General features: G+C 31.3%; 1 protein-coding gene across 1 annotated transcript; it reads right to left on the reverse strand.

The window, feature by feature from the left end:
- Positions 1–9898: 9898 nt before the first annotated feature.
- Positions 9899–26795, reverse strand: LOC143044805 (antiviral innate immune response receptor RIG-I-like). The gene is made up of 11 exons (XM_076216971.1): positions 24849–26795; positions 23066–23224; positions 22557–22645; positions 21517–21783; positions 20143–20305; positions 19675–19770; positions 16042–16232; positions 15029–15173; positions 14172–14396; positions 13232–13399; positions 9899–11338 (listed from the first exon to the last, which is right to left on the reverse strand). The coding sequence occupies exons 4-11, from the start codon at positions 21640–21642 to the stop codon at positions 10740–10742; spliced, it is 1713 nt and encodes a 570-aa protein (XP_076073086.1). The 5' UTR covers positions 21643–21783; positions 22557–22645; positions 23066–23224; positions 24849–26795; the 3' UTR covers positions 9899–10739.
- Between the last annotated feature and the right edge of the window lie 821 nt (positions 26796–27616).

Consider the following 27616-nt stretch of genomic DNA (forward strand, 5'->3'; position numbering starts at 1 on the left):
CATCAAAGGTATGAATTGAGGACTCATCTTTGTAATTTACGCCATATTGGTTTTTTTTACCGGAAGTGTTAACTTTGTATTTAAACATATAAAGCTGAATAGAATGAGTGGTTTTGAGGATGACTTAAAGCCAAGAGTTTAATGACCAGCTAAAAAAAAAACTTTTATTTACATTTTGAAAAAGTTGAATATTAGAATGAAAAATTATCAATATTTCTATGTCCGCCATATTGGATATCACCGGAAGTAAGGGTTTTAAAGACATATGTATCCATGAGAAGCACCAAAGAAAGGTATCTGCACAATATAATCATAGTAGCAATACTTTAAAACACATTTCAATTACCCTCCCTAAAAATAAGCTTACTTTAGTACAATGTCAGCCATGTTGGATTTTACCGGAAGTAGGGTTTTTGAAGACATTTAATCTATATCATATATCCAAAAGTAGTACATAACAAAGGTTTGTACCAAATATTATGATAGTAGCATGTTAATAACACCTTTTCACATACCAACCTTCGATATTGGGCTAATTTAAGTATGATGTCCGCCATTTTGGATTTTACCGGAAGTGAGACATTTTTTTCAAATGCCTCCCTATCTGAAAGAAAAAAGATAAATAGTTGAGGAAGGTCTATGCCAAAGTTCATGCTTGTAGCAGGATGTGCACAATTTTTCACAAAGCCGCCGTACTAATAGTATAAATACTGAACTTATCTGATTCGACGTTTTGCAAAAAGTAAAATCACAAAAATACTGAACTCCGAGGAAAATTTAATTGGAAAGTCCCTACTCACATGGCAAAATCAGATGACAAAACACATACAAAATGAATGGACAACAACTGTCATATTCCTGACTTGGTACAGGCATTTTCAGATGTAGAAAATTATGGTTTGAACCTGGTTTTATAGCGCTAAACCTCTCACTTGTACGACAGTCTAATCAAATTTGTATATATTTACAACGATGCGTGAAGTAAAACAGACATTATAAATAAAATAGTCAAAAATATGGATACCGCAGTCTGAATACAGCAATTTAAAAAGAAACAATTTTACAAAAAAGTACAAAAGCATTTATCAAATTAGAAACACATTCATTGTTTCACGTGTATGACGTCAGAAGCGTAAAATTGTTGATAATACAGCAGATAATAGTCATACAGAAGCCACAATTGTAATTTTGAAATCGTCGAGCGGAGTTATGTTAAGTCGGTGAAGAACACACAAATAAAACAATTTCTTACAAAAAACTACATTTATTTTAAGGAATGGATCATGACGAACTTAAATGGTGTCTTAGATTTGAAAATTCAAACTGTGTATTGGCGTTAGGAACGTTTCCTTAATACATAATTTTTGACAATGGTTGTGCTACTCATTTATAAGTGTCTGTCTGCTTTTACTCATATACTCTTTTTGTATCCCAAACTTGTAGGTTTTCGAGTCTGCCTCATTGCTATTATTCCATCATCACGCATTGTGTGTACTGATATCAATTGTAAACAACCCCCTTGTGTTTTAATTTACCTTGTTTTTTTTTATGTTACTTAAAGGTTTGTATTAATTGCTGTGTTTAGTATCTTTATATAAGTGTTCCTGTGTGTATCGACATTCTAACTAAGAGCAGCTACAGGACAAGATCTATTCGAAATAGACTGTTAAGTGCAAGAAATAACTCAAGATGCTCTAAAAATGATGGTTATAAATTGCTTCCTACAAATATCGTCATAATTCCTAAGATATATTTCAAAATGCCAATTAGAATATTTGATATTTGGAATGATTGCAAATGTAACCTTATACCCACTAGAGACGAAATGATGAAGATTTATCCAAATGCCTTATTTCATTCATCACTTTTAATAGATATACGTCACAATATGCAAACTGAAATGGATATATATATACAATATTAGGTCAATGTCAGAAAAATATCAACTTTTTTGTATGAGGCTGAGGAACTGGGGAAGGGCGAGGTTCTACCGAGCCTTTCCCCAGTTTTGCGCCGCCGAGTACAAAACAGTTGATATTTTTCTGACATTGACCTAATATTGTTTTTATACTGCAACTTAAATAAATGAATTCATAGCTATTTAATTTGTAACACAAATTTCAAACTTATTTTCATACCTTAATGAACCCCTGACAGTAGAACAAGTGTTCCATGGTGAAATTGACATTGCAAAAAGTATAGCTGTGTTACTATATATAGGCAGTATAACATGTATGAAATGATGATTTATTTTAATCACTGAAGTAATATATCTAAATCAACCTGATTCTAAAGTTACTCACGACTTGCAGTATTACACACAAACTTCATCCTCTCTTTGCAGCTGCGAATCGGTTGTTCACTGGTAGAATAGCACTGATGACCACTTGGAACAGTTGTTCTTGAGTCAAATATATTAGGGTTTGTCATACCTAATTAAAATATAAGAATAAGTGATACTTTAATTAGATATGACAGTTGATAAAAAAATAGTCTATGAAACAAACGGTTTGAATGTGATTTGAGTAATAGACTTTTTTTTTATTAATTTAAAATACTTGACTTTCTAAACCAGGAAAATAAAACCGTGGCTGTATTTGGCAAAACCGTTCGGAACAAGAGGAACTTAGTGCTCTTCGACCTAGTTTTGTCTTTTGACTTTGTTTAATCGAACGACATTGATAAGTCTTTTGAACAAGAAACTTGCGTCTTGCGTACACATTTTTAAGTCTTTTATCTATGGTAGATTTATTATCAGGTACATAACGGGAAAAGAGATGTTTCAAACACTGTCTTACGACCCTCTTACGACAAAAACAATAATATATCGGCAAATCTGTTTACTTCAATTTGGCTTTTACATTCCATAATTGATTTTGTTAGAAGGTCAGCTCTGTTTTGATATCATTTTATTTGTAAAGTTTATGAAACTTTATATTACATTTCAAAGTCTTGATAATCAGTGTTCTATGTAAAAAGTAAAATCACAAAAATTTTGAACTACGAGGGAAATAACAGCTGTACCTAGCATAACTATGATAATAACTATGTATCATTCGGTAATAATCACTATTTGACTAATTTTGTATTATTTTTCTCTCAATGAAGGAAATTTGTTTCTGTGAGTGAAGATATTTTTTGTGTGTAAGTGCTATTGTGATGATCTGGGTTTTTTTTTCTTACACAATTTCTGTCGAAATTAAGGAATGATAAAAACATCGAGAACGTTTTTGAACTTTTTCAGGAAATAAATTTCGCAAATATTATTCTTTTTTCATAAGTTTTTCATGGTAATACAACGTAGAATAACACTGAAGCGGACACAAGTACTTTATTGACATGCCAAAAACGTCTATGCATAGCTAGTAATCATAATAGGTTATCTTTAAACACTAAAGTAAACTGCTAATTAAATTTAGTTTTGTCTCCGTATTTCAGTAGTTTTTTTCCCCGTGCGCATTATCTTTGATATATTTTTTTTTAGAGTAGAGCACTGTCGTAATGTATTGAAAGCAGACATATTGCATATACGCTACCAGTATAGAAAAAACGTAATGAATAAATTAAATGAGAAATGTACAAATTATATCTTGGTACCCTGACATTTGTGACAACAATTCAAAGATATAATACATTGCAACCTACTATCGTACAATTTAAACAGAGGCAGGCCATTTCCAGATGTGCAAAATATATCTGTTCCCTCACATGCTCCAATACAAGTTGTTGTAGACTGCCATGATACCTTAACTGATTGGTATAAACATTGGCAGACGTTTCTCTGAAATGGTCAATTTGAAATATAAGTGTATCAATTTAATTCAATTTGGAATGAATTTAGTAGGACAACAATGTTCATTGTCACAGTAATGATCTATTCTTAAATGTGTTATTTTAGTAATTTAAAGATCAAGTAAAACATAGTTCCTAACGTTTTCTAAAAATTTTCATATTACCCTAGGTTAATGAAACTATAAAATAAAAAGAAAAAACATAATGATGTGCTGCACATTATGACAACACGCGTTTCAATATTTATTACATTACATTTTCATTTAGCATATACTCACAACATAGATGAAATATTGGTATTTAAGTCCATTTGTACAAGCAAGGAGACATTCAAAAATATTTTTTACGTTGTATGGATAATTACTCTCTGGAAACCACCTTTGCAAACTTTTTTGAATGTCTGATATCATTTCTGAGTTTAAAATTTTAGGCACACAACCTACAAAATAAATCTAAGAACTAAAGTACTGATATACATGTTAGTTGTTTTACCTACCTTAGGTTTATATTTTTCTGTTTCCTTTTTTATTTTTGAATTTCTCTTGCTCTGCGTGCTCGTTATCAAGATCACTTATTCAGGAGATAAAAACGAATTAGTATTTGTGACCAACTTTTAGACCTATAAGACTGCAATTCTTGCTTACTGGAACGTTGAAAATATCGGTTCGGTTACCTGTGGACTAACAGAACTCAAGGTTATTTTACATCCTGATAGTGCTTCATGGTATTCATACCTCTTAAAATCCAGCGTAAATCGTAGGTCATAGGTTGTATAAAACTATAAATTGTAAAATTATAATCTAAAAAAATCAAAGTTACCTTCACCTAAGTCGAAATAAGCTGAAAATTTTAAACAAACTAAGTTATTTTTCAACAACAATGTACTAGCGGTTGTGTATCTTTTGACAATGCCGGAACCGCCTATTACAAATAATCACAGACATAGGTTGTACACATTTCCTCAGAACAAAGGTAGAGGATATGATAAATACAAATCCTACGTAGAGCAACGAATTAAGAAAACATTGCAAACTGAATAGTAAAAAGTAAAATATATATATTTCATAATCAAACCCACAAATTGAATGCTATTCAAAACACTGTACCATACCTACAAAATATCCCCAGTCTGACAGTAGTACAGTTGTTTGTATCCAGGTAGCATGTCCTTTTTGAAGTGAAGTTTTCTTGTTATTTACATCGTGTAATTTTAAAAGTTGACATTTTTTGTTTGCGTCATACCAGTTGGATACAACTTGATCTTGAAAAAGAATATACATGCATCATTGTTTTTATTTCAACAACAAAAGTTTGTTTAGATTTGAGTTAATCAGAAAGAACTGGATGTATTTATTTATGTCTAAATCATACAGTGATCATGGTTCTATCCTTTTAAAAATAGGATTTAAAATATTGTCAGTTAGAAATATAAATACAAAGATTGTGCATATCTTTATCTCTGTATTAAGAGAAATTCCATCTGAATGGAAACATAGCATAGTACATTTAGTAAGAAAAGATGTAATAAGTGTAATGTTATAATTAACACTGCCATTAAAGCGGGAGGTTTGGAATGCCACAAAACCAGGTTCGACCCACCATTTTTTCATAAAATTCCTGTACCAAGTCAGGAAAATGGCCATTGTTACATTATAGTTCGTTTCTGTGTGTGTTACATTTCGGTGTTGTGTCTCTGTTGTGTCGTAGTTCTCTTATATTTGATACATTTCCCTCAGTTTTAGTTTGTAACCCGGATTTGTTTTTTTTTCTCTATCGATTTATGAATTTTGAACAGCGGTATACTACTGTTGCCTTTATTTAGGAACAATTCAGACGTATGTAATGGTTTACTTTTATAAATTGCGACTTGAATGGAGAGTTGTTTCATAACCACTCATATCACATCTTCCTATGTCTGTATATTTTATCATAATTGATTTATCAAATCCCGGGTCCATCGATGATTGTATTTTACAATTTGAGATTGTTATGTTTGAACTGTAAAACCGATGTGTTGGCATGCTCATATCATTGAAGATTTTATAATTTTATTTTTTGCACATTTAACTTTCGACATGAGTATTGTACTCAATGGGGTTAGACAGTAGACTCTCATGAAAACGTCGCTTGCAACAAATCAATGTTAAGTTTACCAAAATGTACTTAAAGTTTAGAAATAAAAGAAGATATATAAAATTTTAACAAGGAAATAACCAAACTCGCAGGAAATATCAAAACGGAAATCAAATGGCATAATCAAAGGCTCAAACACATGAAACGAATGGAAAACAAACAGGGTCGAAGGATATCAAAGGCGCATTCGTCCTCAACAGTCGAAAATAAATTGACTATCCCATGGCTGAAAGTGAAACAGACAAACGGACATAAAATATCACTCAAAAACACTGCATAGAAATCTAAAGACTGAGCAATTAGAACTCAATCAAAAACTTGGGGTAATCTCAGGTTTTCCGGAAGAGTAAGTAGATCGTGCATCAAATACTTGACATGTGGCACCCGCCGTATTTAATTTACTAGTGCAAAACCTGGTGACAAGTTTTATTCGCTAGGTCAAAATTGAAAAGAAAAAAAAAAGAGGATGGTATTGTATATATCTATGAAACAGATAGTTCAATGTTAACACTTGGTTTAATATTTCTTCTATTAATAAAAGCATGGTCAAAAATACAAGCAACGATATATCGAATCAATTTGGAGATATATAATCCGTATTAAGGCGCTATCGAATATAACTACATAGAAACGGACGGTTCACAATTTGGGAACTGAGATCATTTCTGTTGTGTAAGGGTTTTTTTCAAACGACCATCATTGTCAAAGTATAGATGTAACTCAAGATATAAGGAAGACTTAACTGTTTCTGATGTATTCCTTATCTTATGTTCGATTGGATACATGCGTTCAATATGTAGTCATAATCCTGACTTTATAAAGGCATATTTTATTCACGGAAGTAATTACAATTGTTTTTTATTGTTTGTATTTAATGTTGATATCCGTTAGGGGTGATATCCTGAGGTGAATTTATTTATAAATTACAGGATGCGCTTGTCTGTGAAATTTCCTGTATGATATTAAAATAATTAATTGAAATTAATTGAACCTGTGTCCGATTTCTGGACTTTGAACTTAACCGACACGCTGCTGGTTTAAAAGGTTACAGTCAACAGGAATCTTACCGGATTGGTAATAACATAAGGAACACGACAGGTGCCACATGTGGAGAAGGATCCTCTTACCCTTCCGGAGCACATGAGATCACCCCGAGTTTTTGGTGGGGTTCGTGTTGCTAATTCTTTAGTTTTCTATGTTGTGCCATGTGCTCTATTGTTTGTCTGTTTGTCTTCTTTCAATTTTAGCCAGGTTGTTTATTTTCGATTAATGAGTTTGACTGTCCCTCTGGTATCTTTCGTCCCATTTTTACATTAACACATTATTCCGACTCCGGGACCATAGTTTTTACAATAACTCCTAATTTCCGCATAACTAAGAAGGGAAACAGAAAATACCAATATTAATATTTGGTGTAAACCAGCATGAGTTAATGAGCGGGACACGCTACTACGAGACCACATAAATGGTTTGACCGTAACATAACTAAGAAGATGTACATAAATAAGAAGAGTGCCAATAAGACAACTCTCCATGCAAGTCACAATGTATTTAGGTGAATATTATAGGTCAAGGTACACATAATAAATCATTCGATTAAGAAACAGAACAATAAGTTGATTAACTGAGACATTAGTATTATGAAAAAAATCGCTATGCCCATTGAAAAAATGTGATGTTACTGTTAACGTGATAATTATAATTTAAACAGTTAACTTATGATACGTTTTCACATTTAAAAGCTGGCAACTTCTAATAAGTAGTATAATAGTAGTTTTAACTAAAAAATAAATATATATATCTCAAAATGTGGAATTAAACCATGAGTATTCTATATTTTAAAGTCGTATTTGGTTTTTTTTTCTACAGAAAGTGGCATACATGGAAACATGTTGTGAATAAACTCATCATAGTACCAGGTTTAAAATTTGGTATTTGTGCTAGACGCGGGTTTCGCCTACAAAAGACTCATCCATGACGCTCGAATAAAAAAGGTTAAACAGCCCCAAAAAAATACGAAGTTGAAGAGCAAATATTCCTTAATGTTTTGTGAGTGCCAGTTGAAATAGAATAAAAATCATTCAAACCAGAGCTAAAATAGTTCAATTATTGATACGTTACATTTTACACTCCTTGCTACGGTTAGGACGTGTTTGTATGACATATTCTATATCAAAGACATAACTTACATGAACAAAAAGCAAACACTCAATCATTGTTATGATAAAGTCCAGCTTTTATTAATTCTTCAAAACATCTTAAATAGATCATCGCCGTATTCATGATACATTTGTGTTTTCAGCAATTATTTATACTTAGATTGAATTAGGTGTTTTACAACATTTGATATGACATGGTACATGTATGCAAACGATTATTTCTAAACTTTCTTTATTTTAAAAAAAAAAAAAGAAAAGCTATAGCTTTGAACCATACCTACTTTCTCAAAACTTTGAATATAGACAACTAATTTCTAAATTTCGAATAAGTGACCACTGCTTAATAATAGAAACTGGAAGATACAGGAAAATTCCCAGAGATTTAAGACTATGTACACATTGTGATGTACTAGATGATGAGTTTCATTTCTTTTTTAAATGTAAAATAAATGAACAATTAAGAAAAGAATTTTTAAATGAAAATAAATATAATAACTTAAATGATATAGATAAATTAAAACATATTCTCAATCCTGAAACAAAACAGGACACTTGCAAATTAGGCTCCTTTTTAAAACAGTCACTAAGACTGAGGGCAGGGAGTCCTTGATATAATTTGAATCTCTTATATATATATATATATATATATATATATATATATATATATATATATATATATATTGATTTAAAAAAAAAGACAAATTATAGTTCAAAGTGTGTCCATTGTTTATTTTCATTGTTTTATGTAAACTGTATATTATGTATAATGTTTTAAGCCATTGGTCCATATGGGCGTAAAGTGCTTTTCAATAAAGTATTTATATCTATACCCATTTTTTCGACTTAATGTGTTCGAAAATCTGGTAAATAAAAACATACTTAAAAACTCTTTCATCAACTACCAATGTTCAATATATACTACTGAACATATCTTAAACAGGAAACTTTTACCTTTTCCATACACATTGTTCTGTATAAATCCATAACAAAATACAAGTAAAACAAATCCAAAGCAGTCTATACTTTTCATTTCATCGATTGAATGTCATTTCTAATTGTATTTTAATTAATAAGGAAATAAACAACATAACCCAAATAATGATAATTAGTATTAATCTGATGATATATCGTAGTTCAGTGTATGTGTTTCATACAGAATTAAAAAACAATGCAATGGATCAAGATTATAATAATCATAAAAACTATAATAGAAAGACAAAAACTATTATATCTAACATTATCATTAAGATCTTCTTGTAAGTTTTTTTTTTGTTCCGATCTGGTCAGCCGATTCCTTTATGAGTTATTATCATCACTTGTTTTTCAATTTTGCCTATTGTTTTGAGAAAAATACTTAGATATAGAGAACCTTTGAATAGCAAAACTTGATGTGTAAATAATACAAAAAAAAATCTAAAATCATCAGTTTTAAAACTACTTAAATGAAGTATTGCCTATGAATAAAGTTTGTATCAAGTTGCGTGTTTTGTGCAAAAACTATATTAGATCAAGAGAAATTTCAAGCAGCAAACGTGATCAGCAAAGGAAGATCTGAAAAGACGTCACGTAGCTGATCGTGTCAGTCAACTCCTTGGTCAAAAAGTCAATAAGCATCGCCTTACAAAAGAATTACCAATTCATACGGATATTTTACCAATTCTTTTTTTGGCAAACATTAAAGTAGAAAGAAACTGAACAAACATCATTATGTTATTTATGTACAATATTCTAGTATATATTATATAGTAGTGGCCATTATTGGAGATGTCCATCGATCCAGGTAACTGTTACTGGCTGTCTAGCAACTGTTGAAATCGTTTTTTCGAATTTATTAAACAGTGAAATACAAGTCATCGATATGTCTAAACGAGCTACGGTCCTTTAACATTAAATACACAATTATTACATTAGATGAATGTTTAACTATTATACGTTATTTTGATTGACTAACAGTAGTCTCTGGTCATTCCACATTCGAAAATTAATTGTAACATACAGGATGACAAACGTTTCCACAATAAAGTGCACACAAAAATAAAAACAAAAACTTGTCAGTATTTGCGCTTTCATGGTCATACCGACAAAATGTAATTATAAGTATTTAATGCTTCTTTCGGTTAATGTCATAAGGTTGTAAAAGCACAGACCGTTCGTACATTTTTAGAATGAAGCGCTTTCGCGTTTATTACAAAATGTACCTCAGTCAACACTTTTACATGTTTACGGTCCAATGAATTTACAAAATGACGCATTCATTTCTTAATTGCATCTATTATGTCTGTAATTTTAAGATTTTAAAAATGAATATATTGCATTGAAATGAATTACTATACTATCCTGCAAATAAAAAGAGAATACATTTGTGTTACAAATAGTTTATCAACTCATGCATGTCATACAAGTAGTGTAATAAATTTCTGGAAATTTTATAGTGTCATGTGTGGAGGATAGACAACGTTAACACTAGGCTAATTAATATTCATTATAAAAAAAATCACCAGTCAAAAACTTTTACAATCACTTTCAATTGAAGGACAATGTTTTTATGTATTGTTATTCAAAACGTTATATGTATGACCGAAACCAATATAGACCACGAAAATACGTCAATTTGATTTTGATATCCGCTACGAATTATTTTTGTAGTGATTTTCATCATTGTGACAAGTAACGCTGAACTTCTTCATCCGAGACGTCGTCAATGCGATAAGGGAATTCGGGCCATTTCTTAAATTTTACCAAATCTTTTGAAAATTTATCAAAGAAATTGACCTTATCTTTTGAAATTGCTACAAAGTCACATTGCTGATAGACAAGTATTACTCCCCAGTTGTGACCACAAATATTCCCAAATACTCTTTCCGTTTTCTTTATTGTGTCAAATTTTGTCATCTTTTTAAGAGGTTCGCGTCTTATTCTTGTCAAAATTGTCTTGTCAAAAATTATAGTGTGTTTTCTTTTTATATTTCTGATAAATTGACCATCAGCTACTGGTTTCCCGCAGAACTTGCAATTAACTGTGAAAGCTCCTATGGTTTTACTGTCCGCTTGACGTTGTTGGACCAGTCGTCCCTGAACTTCGGAAGCATATATCCCTCGTTCTGCTATTGCTATATGTGCAGTAAGGTCAAGGTCGATCACTTGTTCAATTGCATTTTTCATGTAGTATTGCCTTAAAATATTTTTTGTTTCCCTTTCAAAATCTTCAGAAGACGCCAGGATTACCTCCCTTCCTCCTTTGTCTCTAATTCGTCCTAGAAATAAAATAATATATAATACATTTTATCATGTTTATGATATATATCAAAAAGACATATGAAACAATAAAGAGTACTTTCGACCATTTCTTTATTTTCAATCAAAATCTCAAAACCACTACGTACGTTTGACCTCCAAATAGCAAGTATAATATATTTCAAAATACAACTTGAACACTTTTTTTAATTTTTAATGCTGACATATGTGATAAAGTGTACGAGGTACTTGCCTTTGATAAATGTTAACGGAATGCGAACGATACTAGAGGGACATACAAGAGTTTCATCGTAAATTCGAGATAAATGTTTATAAAAAATTTCATACTAAGATGCAAGATAATGTTTCTTTTCACCAAAATGTACCATTGATGTTTAAGACGTATGGCATTAAAAACAATCTATACTATTAAACGAGAAGACCTCATTTTGTGTGTCGCTTCTCTTCCTTCCAAGATAAATTAATCATCATGTCTCTGTGTTCTATAGGTAACATGCATAGTCGCATTTGTCATCCATTCTTATGATTATTCAGATTGAGTTATTTTTGGAGAAAAACGACAAAAAAGGAGTCCGGATATTGATTCCGTCATCAGACTGAATTTTAGTCATAGATAAGACTTCCGGTTTAAAACCTGCACAAGTACAACCAATCGTATGATAGATAACCAAAATGAAAAATAAATGAGCCAATCAGAGCGTTCTCTATATCATGGTTTTAAGATCGCAAGAACCACAACAATTATACCTCCTAAGAGAGGACAATTATTTTTCGCGTTTACTTAGTATTTACATGTAAACTACGATTATACTACTCTGAATTCTGTCTACTGTTTTCTTTGAAATGTTTACTATTTAAGGGGGTCGTACCAGTTGCATATATATTAAAACATGTGGAAACAAGAATGTGTCCATAGTATCGGCACTATATTTACTAAGTTTCGAGTTGATTGGACTTCAACTTCATCAAAAAATACCTCGACCAAAAACTTTAACCTGAAGCGGGACAGACGGACGGAAGAACGAACGAACGGACACACGAACGGATGCACAGACTAGAAATGCCCATAAACGGGGCATACAAATTTATTGTTGAAAGTGAAAGTAGTGATTTGGCAAAATGAAAGTAGGGTAGAGATTAGAGGGAGGCAAGACCTTTTTCGGGACGTCGGGATCGGGTGTTTTTAAGCTTTGGATTTGGAGATTGATCCTTACGGAATCCGGGAATATAATTTTCGATTTCGGTATTTCGGGATACGAGTTTTTTTAAATTCTGCATCTTGGATATCATCTTGGGATTTCATATTTTTTAGCCCGGGATTTCGGGATCAGGACCCCTCCGACCACCCCTCAAATTAGCCTTTGTCGATCTTAGTCATTTATATAAGATTCATATCCTACCATTGGCATGTTAATAAGGCTCTCAAAAGAAAAAAAAGCACTGATGGATTGTTCTAGAATCATATTTTATTAGACTAATAATGGTCTATATATAAGCAGTTAGATTTATTTAATGTTTGAAGCTGTGCAAATTTTTAATTTAATTTGACTTATAACAAAAGATGCATTGTAGCAAAGTAGAAGAATAATTTTGGTCTGAGGCCAGAAACACGAAAATTGTTGATTTTAACAGAAAGGAAACAAATATAGGACTTTGGAAAAAGGGAGAGGTCTGTTGATACCTTTTATGAAATTCTCCATTAGTAATATCTTTTTACAAAAATTCATCCTACAACAGTTCACAAGCTGTATATGCCCGCGATTTCGCGGGTGTGTTCTAGTATTTTTTATACTAACACTTATTGAAGTATTTATATAATAATTGCTTGATCAGGTGCATGTTAGTTTATACTTCTGTCTTATCTTTCTATTTTGAAGCATCGCCATTATTACCTCTCATTTGATAGCTACTAATTTCATCTACTCTGAATTTGTATCTTATCATCAGATTGCATTGTGGGATGTCAAGTCCTTCGCATGCAACAGAAGTTGCAACGATGCACAAATGTTCTCCTTCTCTAAATCTTCCCATAACTTCAAGTTGTTCATCAATATGAAGACCTGAAAGTCAACAAAAATTGTTAGACAACCATTGTTAGGCAAAAACACAAATATAAACAACAGGGAACAACATTTGTAGAATGTGTTATCTTTGGGTTACTTGGAGTACTTTTTATAAGTCAACCGATAAATCATAAACATCAATAAATTGACATCGAGTATTTATTAAGAATAATTTAAACTACAAAAGTGATGCCATCAGTTTCTCTACCATGAATTTTCCATTTTTATGGTTCAAATGGTTCGAAATATTATTGATATAGAACATGTACATACAACTGACATATTCGTAACAAAATATTTGTCTTTTGAAAACATGATAAACATTCTGATAAAGAATCTAATTTCTAACTAAATACAACGGTTTTGAGAATACGATTTTTTTTATCATTAGCTTGGTAATTAGCACGTAACTGTCTAAGCAGTTCATTGTTTACGAGTTGTCTACATATAACATGGCCAGTATTACTACATTTGGATGGGACTATAAACAAGAGTAGCCAGAAGGTTTGGAATTATTATTATCACTGAGTAAAGATAAATGAATTGTATCCGTTTTAAGTTTTTTTTCTGGATGTTTAATAGACAGTAGTATATTCACCACCACAAACTCACAAGTTAAAATAATATTTCGAAAATTCAATATATTTTAGTGTGATGATCATTCAAAAAACAACTCATCAGACTAACAATTATAAACTATTTTATGACATGTTAGAGTTTAAAATGTTAATTGGCATGCAATCACATTTTTTTATAAAAATAACGTTACCTGCTTTATCCTTTGATTTTGTTCCTCCGGTCAAATGGGTAGCTTTTAGACAATGTGGTAGTCTTTTTGCTAGCGCTTTTGCAGATGCTCTTGTTTTAACGAATACCAGGAATCTTGAATCCTCGTTCAATATTTCATATTCCTGCAGAAGTGTTTTTATTATTTCATTAACGTCTGGATTACCTTCAACACCGTGTCTTATCTCCCGTAGACGTGTTGTCACCTCTACAATATTAGCAAATGTCATTGCGTACAATGATTTAAAAAATGTTATTAATCAAATTATACTTTCGGAAATGAATGTGTTTGGGAATACAATAGGGATATATGCGAACATTTTAAAAATTCTAACTTTTAAAACAGTTTGAAAATGAAGCATGTGAAGATAGAAAAGAAATTTCGTATAATGATCAAGAGAGTATATTTTTCTTTCAATTAAAAAGGGTATTGCTATTTTTTTTTCATATGAATCGTATTTGACAGAAACAAGGCTAAAGAATCCATTGAACTTCACCAAAATCTTGAGAAAGATACCTTTATTTGGACCAGGTTTTTTCCGACATTTTATTTTAATGTACATAGATAGAAATATGACAGTTGTTTTGGAATCTTTCTGTTGATATAAATATATAGTAGACCATTAGATTTTGTCAAATTTTATTGAATGTTCCTTTTTTTAAGTTTACCTTGAAGTGTGGTACTTTTCAATACTTTTTTGAACCCATTTGTATGTCATATATTCCGACAACCGTTTTTTTTTCTATTTTCCATACGGAGAACAATGCACGATTATTATGAAAAGAATCAAAATAATGTGTTTCAGATATTAAAAGATCTTAATTTTGGAGGCTAATTACCTTTGAGTGCTTCTATAATTTCTCTTTCTTGTATAGTGCTTGCCTGCTGGCTTTCATATGAGAATAATCCAAATGCATCGGTAAGCAATTCAGTTACATTTTCAATTTCGAGTAATGAATTCATTTCCAGACATTCTACATATAACTGCAATATAAATATAAAGGAAATTTATTGATAATGAACATTATTTATTTTCCCTGCATTTTGAGTTTATTTTAATCTGAACTATATTCTGTGTTGACAATGATGTATTCACCAATATGAGACAGAAATGGGTTCAAGAACAGTTCTATTTTAGGGGTTTATTCATTTTTGCAATCGTTCAGCAATTACTTGACCTTCAAAAACTGCCCTGCGTTTTACGTTTCCGCATTTTGGCACTACGTTTCCGCATAAAAACTTCTACGTTCCCGCAAAATTATAGTACTCTTTTCCGCCTTGTTTTTACATTGATTTTGTTAAAGGTCATTTACGTTAAGTGTCTAAGAATGTAATTTTAACACACTAATGAGTGTTATAAAATTAATTGTTATATTTTATATATATTATTCACGCAATATTTCGCTAAACAAATTAGCTTCATCGGGCGTGTGCATCTATCTAGGTGAAATCGGATGCATGACAAAAAATATCTTTGTAGCTTGACGGCAACACAAAATTTGTGTTATTTTATTGTATTTTGTAGATGCAACTGGCCATGGTTTGATAGCTTGCAAAATATCTATGTGCTGTATATTGTATTGATAGCACACGCATTTAGAATAAAAATATATAAGCAAAGGAAAACATTATGTAGGAATATCCTTTATCGAGCAGGAATTACTTCTCAGTTCAAACAGCCTAAATTCACCACTGGTTGTTGTTGTAGTTATTATTGCCCGAGGTTAAGTTTTTTGAAAATGTTTACTCAGTTTGTCTTTGGCTTAACTGCTTGTCACTTTATAGTTTTTGATCTTTTTACTTGAATTAATAATTTGCTGAACAGTCCAGCGTATCTAGAATATTAGCATACCTCTAAATGTCGTAGACAAATGTGTATTAGGCGAGGCACATCTGCGTCTTTTAACATTACGCTTTCTGTTTTTCTCTTTGTTTCACTAATCCATTGTACATATCTTTTCCCTCTTTTATCAGACGGTGGACTCGCTAGGGCATGTAGCAGATTTTTTGTTTCGAAGCTATCTTCCATTAGAAATGAAGTAACTGAAATTTTAAATCGGTGTTCAATAATTAAACAAAATATCAACATCTTAGCATAAAGCATTACATGATTTAGTCTTATAAAAAAGAGTGAAAGAAACCAAATGGAAATTCAAACTCGAAAAGTCAAAAATAATTTGATAAAGCCATGGCAAAAAAACCCACAGAATATGGTTCCTCTTTTAGCTAGTTCCCTTTATCATATGTTTTATCGACGAAAACATGTCATCTAGAAATTATATATGGTTTTTTTTATTTTTTTTTTATTTACGAAATACTTTTTAAATGTAACAAAGCTGTCCTTTTATGTATGTATTAGATGTTTGTTTTAATGATAGTGTCTCATAAGTCGTTTTCGGCTGGCATCATTTTACTTAAATGTTAGGTTCTTATGACTTTATGTGTATATATGTTACAGTAAATAGGTGAAATTAGGAATTACACGTAATTACTAAACATTTCAGTAAATACCTGTAATTACTAGCCAATTTAGTAATTACATGAATTTACTAGTTGTTTCAGTGATTACTGGTATTTACTGATTTTCTTTGTCATTTTTACAGCTATTTACTAACTTGATATTTTTGTTTTAAAATTAAAGATATAATCCAAGATACAAAATAAGAAAGTAAAAGGGTAGGTATTTTAGGGCTGACTTAATTAAGGATTTATGAATATAAGGCACACCTTTAGTGATTTTTTTGAAACTTCACAATAACGATGAGCAACATTAGTAGATATGGAATTTGGCGTTGGAATTTCCAAAATGTCTGCCGTTACCATGGAAACAATGCAAAAAAGGTCAAAATACTCCAAAAACGTCAGGGTTTGGTGAATAATTTTGGTATGCCTTAATTTTGAATCATCTAATTTTCATACAAAATAGTTTTCAACTATATACAGATTTTGAATGATTTTGACAATCATTGGAACTACAATATAACCATGGATACAGCAGCAAAAATTTCAAAAAATTCAAAATGCTTTAAACTTAATGAAACTTCACAATAATGTTGACTGTCATGTATTGAAGCAGAATTTGGCGTTGGAATTTCCAAAATGGCTGCCGTTGCCATGAAAACATAAAAAAAATTCAAAATTTTCAAAATGCTTCAAATGTTCTGAAAATTTGTAGAAAGATGAATTGCCATGCATATATGTAAAATCACTGTTTAAAATTGTTGAAATGGCTGCCACTTAGTGGCAATTGGGGGAAGGGTGACATCCGCTATTGCTTGCAATGGCAAATCTAGTTATGATTATGTTTCTTTTTGTTGAGCCTGCGACCTTTGTCGCAAAAGCCAGACAGAGCAAACCATTCTGTCGTCAACATCATCCACAAGTATTCACTATGTGGTTAAAGGTCTTTAAATTTTAATAACTTTCTTAAATTATCCTGGATTTCTACCAAACGTGAACAGAAGCTTGACTTTAATTATGAGATAATTTTCAAGAAGTAAATTTTGTGAAAATAAAATAAAGTTTTTCCGTATTTAATTATAAATGGACATATATCATGTATATGCCAGTTAAAATTACATTCACATTGTGAATAAAGTTTTTAAAATTTTGATAACTTTCTCAGAATAACCTGGATTTCTACCAAACTTGGACAGAAGCTTGTTTATGATAATAAGATAATATCCAGAAGTAAAGTTTGTAAAAAAATCCCTTTTTGTATATTCCTTATAAATGAACTTGTTTTTTCCCAGTTAACATTACATACTCACTGATCTTCTATAGCTAGAATTACCATAACTTTTGATCAGCTTACCATATTACAACAGTTAGTAAATAGGTGTAAAAATTCATTCTAAAATTAGTAATTACTGGTAATAACTGGGTCGTTTCAGGAATTACTTGTATTTACTAAGTACATCAGGGATTACATGTAATTCCTAAATTTTAGTAATTTCATGTAATTCCTAATTTCACCTATTTACTGTAACATATATATATTGATATTGTAATGGATGGTGACACTTTAATAAAATAAATCTTATCTTATCTTATCTTATCACAGACACATAACATAATATAAAAAACAACGCAGAAAATTAGACACTCAGCAACACGAACCAAATCAAAAACTGAGGGTGATCTCATTTGAAGGTCAAGAAGATCTTGCTCCACATATGACACCCGTTGTGTTGCTCATATTAGTACAAACCCAGTGAAATGTCTAACTGCAATAGGTCACATTCGGGGAAATAGGGACAGGATTAATATTTTAGTAACGGCAATGGAAATATATCCGTTGTCATCTATGAAACTGATATTCAATAATGGTAAACCAACTCGTGATGGTGTCCATTAAATTTACAAATATATGATTTCAACTTCATCACTTTCTTAATACTAATTTAATATCTGTCTTTTGAGCAGAAACACACTATTAAGGGAAATATGGTAGAAATATCAAAATATTTGAGAAATATATACTCTGTATGCAAGAGCTGCTTGAATGTTCACACTTTGGAGGCTCAAATCATCTCTTTTGTCGTAAAATATGTTTACAATTTTATTGTCAATTTCTTGATGCAAGTCATGATATGAGGCAGACTTAAATGTGTCTGTTGTATCCTTCATCTCAAGTTCGATGGGATAGATGCATTCAACATAGTCAACAAGTTTTGGATAGTTTAGGGAGAAAACATCAACTAGAAGACGGAAACTGGAGTCAAAGGGAACTGCTTACTTCCTTTATTCGATCCTAGAAAATTCCTATATGATGACAGCCTCATATGGAGAAAGAAAAAAGACTGCAAAAAAAGCAGCACATTTGGTTCCCATGTGAATTTCGATTGGTTATCACACACGCATCACAAGACCTTAAACATACGTTAAATCAAATACCTTGATAATGTCAGTTTTAGAGATTTTTTTGCTTGAGTAAAAGTGATTTTTATAGAGTACGATGTATCTCTCCTTATGGCAAGATACAAGTATCTAACTTGAAAAAATGTTACCTTAGCCGTACTTGGCACAACTTTTTGGAATTTTTTATCCTCAATGCTCTTCAACGTTGTACTTGTTAGGCTTTATAAATATATTTTGATATGAGCGTGACTGATGAGTATGTAGACGAAACGCGCGTCTGGCGTACTAAATTATAATCCTGGTAACTTTGATAACTATTAATGAAACAAAGCAGGACCAATCGTTTCAAGTGGAATACTTGTATAAAAAGTAGAAGAGTCAAATATTTTAAAACAATTGCAAAATGAAAGATCCAGTTCATCAAATATATACCGGTTATGCAATGTGCACATTTATTTTATTACTTTTTTAATAAAAGAACAATTCGAATTACTTGGTATTCTTCTGTTATTTTTGCGCACTATGAATACAGCAAAGTTGTAAACATACATTAGTGTTTTAAAGACAATATATGAACTGGTCTACGGTGCATTGCTAAGCTATTTAAACACGATAGTACAATTACCTTTTCTGTTAGTAAATACACTTTCCACATTTTGTATGGCTTTAAGAAGAATGCCTTCTACAGGATCATGTTGTCTTTCAGTAGATTGAATTTTTACTAAAATAAAATAAAACAAACAAATGACGATTTTACATCAAATGAACTTTCAATACTATCTATTGTAGCTTTTCCCCACAAAATTAAAAAAAGAAATAAATTATTTAGTCTTTCGAAGTTCTATATAATTCTTTCGGACCAATCTAAAATTTTCGTTTTATTTCTTAATAGTGTATAACACGTATTTGTTGTTCAGTGGTCGAACTTTTTTATAAGGTATTCGGTCAAACTATTGCGCAATAGTAATGTTTGTCATTTTGAATGACTGTATGATAATGTAGATAAACAAATCTCGTTTTCAAAGCAGAGGAAACACATTGTAGATATTATCACAATACAAAAATGAAATAGAAGCACATAATTAGATTAGACCTTTTGTTGGGGTTGATGAATAATTTAATAGTTCTTCTTCAAATTTTCGGACAACTGACAGCTTTGAAACATCCATATTTGCCATCAAGCATTTCAAATGTTGAACAGCAGAAAATCCATCGTCTGCCCTATTCGTTCCTGGCGAAGCCGTCAGACCTACAACCTGAAATGTTGAGTTAAGACATACAGTCAGAGCGTTAACTGTTTATATTAGTTATTTGTTTAAAATTCAAATATGTAACTTTTCGAAATGTCATAAAGAAATCTTTGAGGGAAATCAAAAAGTTTGTTCATCTTAAAAGATTGGACTTTCGAGAGAAAAAAACAATAAAGTATTTCGTTTTTTTTTGTTGTATGCTAATTTTCACGTACTTGTATGTTTCATGAATTTCTCGGTGAGATATAATTTGCCTTAAGTTTTTCAAAAACCACATGATGTAAACCACATTTTGGGAAAGTATCGAAAAAATATTGATTTCTTTACCAACTATTGTCTACCTTTAGCAGGTTACGTTAATATCATGTAATGATTTTGATTGTATGTTTTTTTTTATAAATTGTATAAACTTGTAAATTCATGTTACTGGTCGAATTTAAATTGGTAATAGGTTGAGATCTAAAAAGAAGAAAGAGCACCACATTGCATGTCCATGTGCATTTCGGGAATATATACGTTGTTTTTATATGTTCTTTGAATTATTTTAAGGTTTTTGGGTATGCCCACATTGCATGACACTAACCTATAGTTGAAGATCTAGGCATTGAAGTAATCATAATATCTCATACACATGTATTTACAAATTGCTCCAATTTTTTTTTTTTTATCGGAAAAGTGTATATGAAAATATGAGCACTTAATTAAGGTTAATTAATTTAGTTAAGCATTGTAATCCTGAACATGGCCTAATCATATTTGTTTTGGTTTTTTTTTCTTCTTCTTTTTTGTCCGGAGCCTCTGGCCGTGGTAAGCCTTGTAGGATTTTTAATTTTAGTTTCTTTTATATATGTCGGAGTTAAGTATGACTTCCGTGATTACTGAACTAATATATGGTTTTCTTAAGGGGCCAGATGAATCAGACCTCCGGGTTGGGGATTTTTTTCGCTGTATTAAATACCCATTGGTTGCCTTCGGCTGTTTTTACTCTTTGATCGGGTTATTGTCTCTTTGAAACATTCCCATTTCCATTCTCAATTTTATTCTTGTAAAAGTTATCCCTTCCAACAATAATTTTATTAGTTTTAGCATACTAACAACTAACATTTTAATAACAAACTTGTTATGCACTTCGTTATTCATTAATGTCTCCTTAGTGATCACTTCTGTAATGATACCGCCTCGAAAATATTTGAATATAATGATATCAATTAACAAACCTGTGGTATCATGCTTGATTCCGATTCAAATTTGTGCCTCCTGTAATAATTCATAATTTCGTTGAATGGGTTTCGTCGTATCACATGATGACATTCGTCCAAAACAATCAGTGTGAAAAGATCCATCGGGATTTTATTCTTTGACTTTTCATCCAGGTGATTACAAAGAGATTTAGGAGTACAGAAGAATAAAGTTACACGTTGTACTATGCTATGAAAGGCTTCACATTCACCTTCCAAACTTGCATCCCACTTATAGATTTTCCCCTAAACAACATAAAATTATGTTTTAATTAATTTTCATATTCAATAACGGATAAACATGTTGTTTAAATTTTTTAATTTTTATTATTTGAATACAAAAAAAAATCCATTGTATAGCTGTGGAAATTGTTACGATGCAAAATCGCAATTGCATATGCTGATATGCATTATCTGATAAAAGAACTTGTTATCAGAGGGTTGTTTTATTAAAAGACAAATTAATGTAATCAAATTAATTGCAAACTTGATCGATTTTTTTTAAGTGTTCTTCCATCATGCCGAGTTCATAATAGATTTAGATCTTACTGCTTTGATGCGAGTGTCACTGTTATTGTGTACGAAACGTGTTTGGTGTATTAAATCTTGTAGTTTTGATCCCCATAAGTATATCCATCTGATTGTGCGCGTTTGTCACTTGGGAGTATCAACAGCACGTTAGTCAATGATACTGTGCTGACATGAAATATCATTAACAATGATTCATACGGCAGATTTATTTTGAAATTATGTAAATGAGTAGATTCAATCATTTAGAACATTAAGGTTCTTCAACCTCCATGACTTTATTAATGTTCCATGATCTTCAATTTTATGACTAAGATGTCCTACCAACTGCTTTTATTCGAGTCAATATTTATCTCTTGTATACGAAAGGCGCGTCTTATGTATTTAATACAATACAGTGCCTTCTTTTATGTTTTTGATCATTTTTCATTTTATGCTTAAATGTATTTTTCAACAAAACGAAGAACTTCTTTACAAAATCAATAATATACCTGGAAATTTAAGTCTTCAAAAACTTTACATGCTCTGCTGTACTGCTGTTCTAACAAAAAATTGGTCTTGTTTATAAAAACTACTTTACCTGAAATTGAAAAATATTATTTTGAAATGAAAAAGAATGCAATACCGGATTTCAACAATACATTTGGCTACCGACTACTGACTCCGAAGTTTATATTTTTCGACAGGTTACCTTCTGTGTGGTTGGACATCCTCGTACATTTGTACCACGTCACGTAAGAGCAACGTAAAGAAATAAATTCAAGATTTCAATCAATTTTGAAGGAAAGTTTACTGTGTAATGCTTTCTATAGATGACTCAATCATCATGAAGCGGTAACTCTCCCTCCTAATCATCGAGTATGCAACCTGTCGAAAAAAAAATATAGAACTCGGAGTCAAATGTCGGTAATATGAAAATATAGACACTCAATTCATTTTCAAATATCAATTAGAATATTGCATTTCATTTTTGGTCTATGGTATAATTAAAATAGCTTACCTTCCGGGTACTTGGTCAGATGGTCTTCAATTATATGATATGCAACATACGTCTTTCCTGCATTGGTTCCTACACATATGATAGTGTTTTGTCCTGTCACAGCTATCTCAGCAAGCTCTTCCTGGTATTTTCGTAGTTTGATTAAACTTGGTATCCTTTCTATTGATCCAAAGAGAACACATCTCAATTTAAATAACTATTGCAGAGCAAAATTGGCAGAAAACGCAAAACCAGTCATTAACATATCCTTTTATATTTTATTTATACCTGTGAGAAATTATGTGCCCTTGCAATGTTTGTAATTAAGAAATAATTTTTTCTTGCCATGCTCTATGCTCATTTTAACATGGGTAGGCAGTATATTTGTTAATATCTTAATACCGAGCGTTAGCGAGGTATTAAATGTTTACAAATATAATGCCTACCCATGTTAAAATGAGCATAGAGCATGGCATGATAGAATTATTTCGATTCGAATAGGAATATTTTGAACTTTTGCACTTCGAAGCGGACCTATAGTAGACGTTCGAAATGTCGCAATGAACAAAAACGTTATAGAAAAATCAACAGTTTATCAATAAAAAAGGTCAGAAACATTTAAACTTACTTTTAGAATGTTTTTATTTAATTTCGTAGCGAGCAACACCAACAAAAATGTCCATTTTGATCTCTGGCGTTGTTCAAAATTCATCTGACGTTGCAATTTTAATTGTGACGTCAATCACGTGCAGCCCATGTTCTATTCGAATAAGAACATGGCTTTGTACCCAAAGCTAAAGAAGAACGTCATATTAGAATCGAAGTTTGAACATATGACTGTGTCTACTGTTTCTATTTATTTATAAAAGAACATCATTTTTTCTACATTTTACTTCCCACTTGTTCTCGATCCATAGTGTTCAACATATCATTTAAGTCAATCACATCATTAACTGTTGTGCTTATTTAAACACGTTTTATTCACTGAATAAAACACTTGAAAATGAGGTCATATTATGTAATCGCTAGATTCTTGTTTTTATCTTTGGTTTATTTATCCCTTCCTTGTTTAATATTGATCATCTCTCCTATTTATTTGATTGTTGTATAGACATTATTCAAGAATCAATTTAATGTTAAAATAATTAAAATCAATCAATAAATTCGTGCTTTAGACGTTAATAATAATACCAATAACAATTTATATTGTCGTAAACTATATATGGTCCATCTTGTGACAAACAAAATCGATATTAATTGGAACATATAACAAAATTTTAAACGATCAGGTAATCAAAAACCCTGGTCATTATTGTCATTGGCCGTCTTCAATATGATTGAAACTCTGTACCTCTTGAAAACTTGCTGGATTGAGTTTATATGGTAAATTAAATTTGCAAGTCAAACTCATGAATAAAACTTCAATCTTATGTTGTCAGGTTTTTTTAGTATATCTGTGGTTAGGCTTCATTCATGACTATTGAACAGTGGTATACTACTGTTGGCTTTATTTCAAAGAGTAGACATTCTATGCTATTTTGCTAAACATCATTAAAATTTATCCAGAGAAGGTTCAAACAATTATCCTATTTGAAAGATTCTTCATTGTTAAACATGGAGGGAGTTTTGTTTTTTTTCAATACATTTTCAACAAATACGGATTACTACACGATAATGTTAATACTCAAAGAGCATTACACTAAATCGAAAGCTTTTAAAATAACAAACAAGTATCACGCATGTCAATAATCATCAATATCAATGTTATTCTCATAACATGCATAAACAAGTACGTGATACTCACCAGTGACAGATAAAACACAGCTACTTGTTTTACTTCCAAGTTTTAGTGTATATGTTCCACTATCTTCATTGGTAGATTCTGAAATGATAAGCTTGTAGACTTGGACATGTATACCATCGATTACATCAGTTAAACATTCCTGTCTGACTTTTTCGCCGTATAGAACTTTTTCGTCATTCTTCAACCATTCTGCTATACATTTTGATCCACTTACAATACATTGTAGGATCACTGTCTTGCCTTCAAAACATGTTGTCTCTTTCAGGGCTTTTATGAATACAGCTACAAAAGATTAAAATAGTGAAGAACAAATCGATTCGACGACATTTTAGAAATATACAAAGTAATCTTAAAATTAAAAAAAAAACTTAATGCAAAATTGACCTTAGATTGCTATGGCTATAACGGCCATCTCGATTATATCATGCAACGGTTGTTTTTTGCAGTTTGCCGGTTGTCTTTCTTTTTCCTTTCTTTACTTGTTGTTCTTGTTTAACTTTTGGTCTAGAGGTACCCAATGGATGTTAATCCAGCAGCACGCTTCATGCTGTACTTTTGTACTATCAATGGAAAGACCTGTCTCAAAGGTTATTGCCGTCCGGTTGTCGGTATCACATTGATTTAAAATAAATATGCAACTGACATCAAACTTAGATTGCAAGTTCCCCAAGAAAACATAAAGTCATCCATAGTGTTTAAGCATGGTCGAATTTAGAAAAAAACAAAACAAAAACTATCATATGTACAAAACCTAGAGATTAAGAATAATTCTGTTGCTTCCCCGATTACGATTAAAGAACAAACTACATAAACATATGCTGGTCATCATTAAAATATGATCATTTTGATATCGGTCCCTTACTCGTATCTTCTTATATTTTGTATACTAATGTCTCCTTAGGACATGATAAGGTTGATATCTCAAAAACATGTTTAACCCCGCCGTAATTTTGCGCCTGTCCCAAGTCAGGAGCCTCTGGCCTTCGTTAGTCTTGTATGCTATTTAATTTTAGTTTCTTGTGTATAATTCGGAGTTTAGTATGACGTCTATTATCACTGAACTAGTATACATATTAGTTTAGGGGCCAGCTGAGGGACTCCTCCGGTTGCGGGAGTTTGTTTCTGCATTGAAGAACCATTGGTGTCCTTCGGTTGTTGTCTGCTCTATGGTCGGGTTGTTGTCTCTTTGACACATTCCCCATTTCCATTCTCAATTTCACTAATGCGCGTAACATATTTGAATTCATTGATCAGTTATTCATTTCATTACATTGGCAAATGGCTTTTTTATGACTGTAAAGTAGAAAAGGTAAGGAACTAAGATGTATATTTATAATAAAAATGAAATTTGAATTTCTCACAAATTATTTGATAAGAGTTACCAAGTCAATAGCTGATAAAAACCCGAATTTAGCGAACACACGGCACACATGAATGTGAACTCGTGTGGACCCCGAAAGATGATTGATTAAGAAGAAAGATTGTATCTAGTACTGGTCATTAGTTATTTCTTTGCACGTCTAATAACATAAACATAACATACTTCATGCATTAATCCAGGCTTGGTTGTTTAGGAGGCGCTACCAATATTAGTAGTTAGAGAACCATATTTGACACAACAACAAAAAATTGTCGGTAATTCTATTTATGAAATATATTCATGTTCTTTTCAAAAAAAGGGGGAGGGGTAAAATTGAAAGAAAAAAAATTAAGCAATTGTGCATCCTATCTATGATTTTAAGCATGTCGGTCATTATGATTCAAATTTCCTAAAATATATTTAGGACTCAAATCTTTGGGGGGTTCCAAATCTTTGGCAGATTCCTAATCTATGGCAAATGTGACGTCATACCATCCCAAATCTACAATGTTTGGCAGATTTTGTACAATCCTAATCTATGGCAAGTTTTGTAATTTCATAATCTATGGCGCATTTTTGTTGTTTCAAAATCTATGGCAAATTTTGTGTAAATAGAAACAATATAGTTCATATACGACCAATAACTTGTCTTAAACAAGTGGAAATGTACGACAAGGGGGGCATGTCTATAAACAGTTATGAAATAAACATTCAGAATTTCCATCATGATCAACCAAATCGTAAAGGCAACCAAAAAATTCGTAAATGGTGTGCCCCGTAAAAAAAAAGACACATGTTATAATCTGTGCATTGTAACTGTTTAACCCAACTAGTAAGTCCCTTGACGAACAAGAAGGAAGTATCTTATATAAAAAAAAATAATAAATAAAAATTCGTAAGGGTTCCGCGTAACCCAGTGTCTTGCCTACTTTTGCTGTTAGTTGCAGGCTCAACAAAAATGAGGAAACAACTATCAAACATTTTCTTTCTTTGATTGTAGGAAGCTTCTGTCCAATTACGGTAAAAAATTCAGGACTGTTTGTGAATCTAATAAATGTTTTTAAAACTTTAACTGCAGACTGTATGTAATGTTAATTTGAAGTCCATTTATAAGTAATATACGGGAAAACACAGGAAATACATTTTAACAAAGTTCGCTTCTAGATACTAGCTTTTAATCATAAAAAAGCTTATGTCCAAGTTTTTTTACAAATCCAAGATAGTTTATAAGAATTTTTTTTATAAATTCCAAAAACTTTAACTACAGAGTGAATGCTATGTTAACTTGCAGAAACACTTTGTCCATTTATAAGAAAAATACGAGTAAACAGGATTATATTTGTTTACAAACTTTACTTCTGGATACTATCTTATGATCATAGACAAGCTTCTTTCTAAGTTTGGTAGA

This window comes from Mytilus galloprovincialis, chromosome 9 (genome assembly GCF_965363235.1).
Source record: "Mytilus galloprovincialis chromosome 9, xbMytGall1.hap1.1, whole genome shotgun sequence".
NCBI classification, from domain to species: domain Eukaryota; kingdom Metazoa; phylum Mollusca; class Bivalvia; order Mytilida; family Mytilidae; genus Mytilus; species Mytilus galloprovincialis.

What these genes read in the sequence shown, in the direction of transcription:
- LOC143044805 (XM_076216971.1), bottom strand. Translation starts at nt 21,642, where the DNA reads ATGGATCTTTTCACACTGATTGTTTTGGACGAATGTCATCATGTGATA. An exon ending in TTTGTCTACGACATTTAGAG is followed by an intron (nt 15,174 to 16,041) that starts GTATGCTAATAT and finishes TTTATATTGCAG; the next exon opens with TTATATGTAGAATGTCTGGA. An exon ending in AAAATCAAAGGATAAAGCAG is followed by an intron (nt 13,400 to 14,171) that starts GTAACGTTATTT and finishes GTTGACTTTCAG; the next exon opens with GTCTTCATATTGATGAACAA.